Source organism: Trichechus manatus, unplaced genomic scaffold, assembly GCF_000243295.1.
Source record: "Trichechus manatus latirostris isolate Lorelei unplaced genomic scaffold, TriManLat1.0 scaffold00408, whole genome shotgun sequence".
Taxonomy (NCBI): domain Eukaryota; kingdom Metazoa; phylum Chordata; class Mammalia; order Sirenia; family Trichechidae; genus Trichechus; species Trichechus manatus.
In genome coordinates this window covers 178,505-180,231 of record NW_004444344.1, presented here as the reverse complement: position 1 = coordinate 180,231, position 1,727 = coordinate 178,505, and the positions used below count along the sequence as shown (strand labels likewise).

The window sequence follows — 1,727 nt, the reverse complement described above, 5'->3', positions numbered from 1 at the left end:
GAAAAATGTGGAAATGGATAAATGTGATGGTTAAACAACATGGTAAACATAATTAATGTCACTAAATTATACACATGAAGCATGTTAAAAAGGCTGTCCTGTTTTATATATGTATATACACATATGTATATATATGCCACAATAGAACAAACAAAAACCACATGAATGTTTCGAAAGGAAGATGACACAAATAAATATTTATATCTGACAAAAGTTGAATATTCTAAAACGTGGACTAAAATATTGAGTATGGGTTTCATAATGTCCTACAGTAAATGTTAAGTGAGGATTTATTAAATATGAGCAGAACTTAGTGACTTCTGAGGTTGCTTACAGAAATAGTTCTGTCATGACTAATATTAATTTCCTAAAATAGGAAATTATGCTGACCAACTGAATGAGGTGAGTAAATGCTGAACAATTAAGGAGGGAAATTAAGGGGTATGATCAGTCTTGCTAGACTTAAAGATACGGCTACTCAGTTTCCTCATGGAATCCTTGACATCTTTGTTTCTAAGGGTATAGATCACTGGATTCAAGAGAGGAGTGAAAATGGTATAAAATAGGGAGAGTACTTTGTTTATTGGGAAATTTGTGAAAGGCCATACATAGATGAAAATGTACGGGCCAAAGAAAAGGGTTACAACGGTGAAGTGTGCACTGCAAGTGGAGAGGGCTTTGGAGGACCCTCCAGAAGAGCACTGCCACACGCTGACCAGGATGATGGTGTAGGAGATCACTAAGAGGATGAAGCACACCAGGGCAATCATGCCGCTGGTTGAGATCATGAACACCCCAAGAATGTAGGTGTCAACACAGGCAAGTTTAATCACCAGTGGGAGGTCACAAAAGAAGCTGTCCACTTCACTGGGTCCACAGAAGTCCAGATTCACAGTGAATGCTAACTGACTCATAGCGTGGCAGATGCCAACAGTCCAGGAGAGTGCCACAAGCCCAACACACATTCTCTGACTCATGATGGTTAAGTAACACAGAGGCTTACATATAGCAACATATCTATCGAAGGACATGGAGATCAGCAAGACTATCTCAGCACCCCCTAAGAGATGCAGGAAGAATATCTGGGTGATGCAGCCTTTAAAAGAAATGGCTTTGTTTTCACTGAGAAAGTCTGCAATCATTTTGGGGGTGGCAAAGGAAGCCAGAGACATGTCAATGAAGGACAGGTTGCCCAGCAGAAAGTACATGGGGGAGTGCAGGCGTGGCTCTGACACTATGGTGAACACAATAAGGAGGTTCACCAGCACAGTGGCTGCATAGACTATGGAGAAAAACAGGAAATAGAAGATCTGGAGTTCCCAAGAACTGGACAGACCCTATAGTATGAATTCAGTTACCATTGACTGATTGCTCCAAGCCATTCACCTTGGTTTCTGGAGGGACTCTAACATTTCCAGATGGGAAGAGAACTAGGAAAAAATACAACAATCAAACTCAAAGTGAGATTTTCTACATAAAATGTTTTTGGTGATACCCACTACCAGATAGTTCCCTATTGCATCCCTGCCCTACTCACAGTGGTCAAATATTTCCTCCAGTGGCCTTTCCAAATGCTTAAAATGATTAAATTCAAGATTAATTCCTATGACTTAGCAATTTACTTTACAAGCAAAATGCAAATATTCATAAAAGGAATACAAATTAAACTATTAGAACATTTACTCAGTTTGTGAAATACTTTATAAATTTCATAGCTAGCTGCCAAC

General features: G+C 39.3%; 1 protein-coding gene across 1 annotated transcript; it reads right to left on the bottom strand.

The window, feature by feature from the left end:
* Positions 1-434: 434 nt before the first annotated feature.
* Positions 435-1,412, bottom strand: LOC101342728 (olfactory receptor 4K3-like). Its single transcript, XM_012559933.2, is given in 1 exon segment — positions 435-1,412. A coding segment is annotated over 1 exon segment (978 nt).
* Between the last annotated feature and the right edge of the window lie 315 nt (positions 1,413-1,727).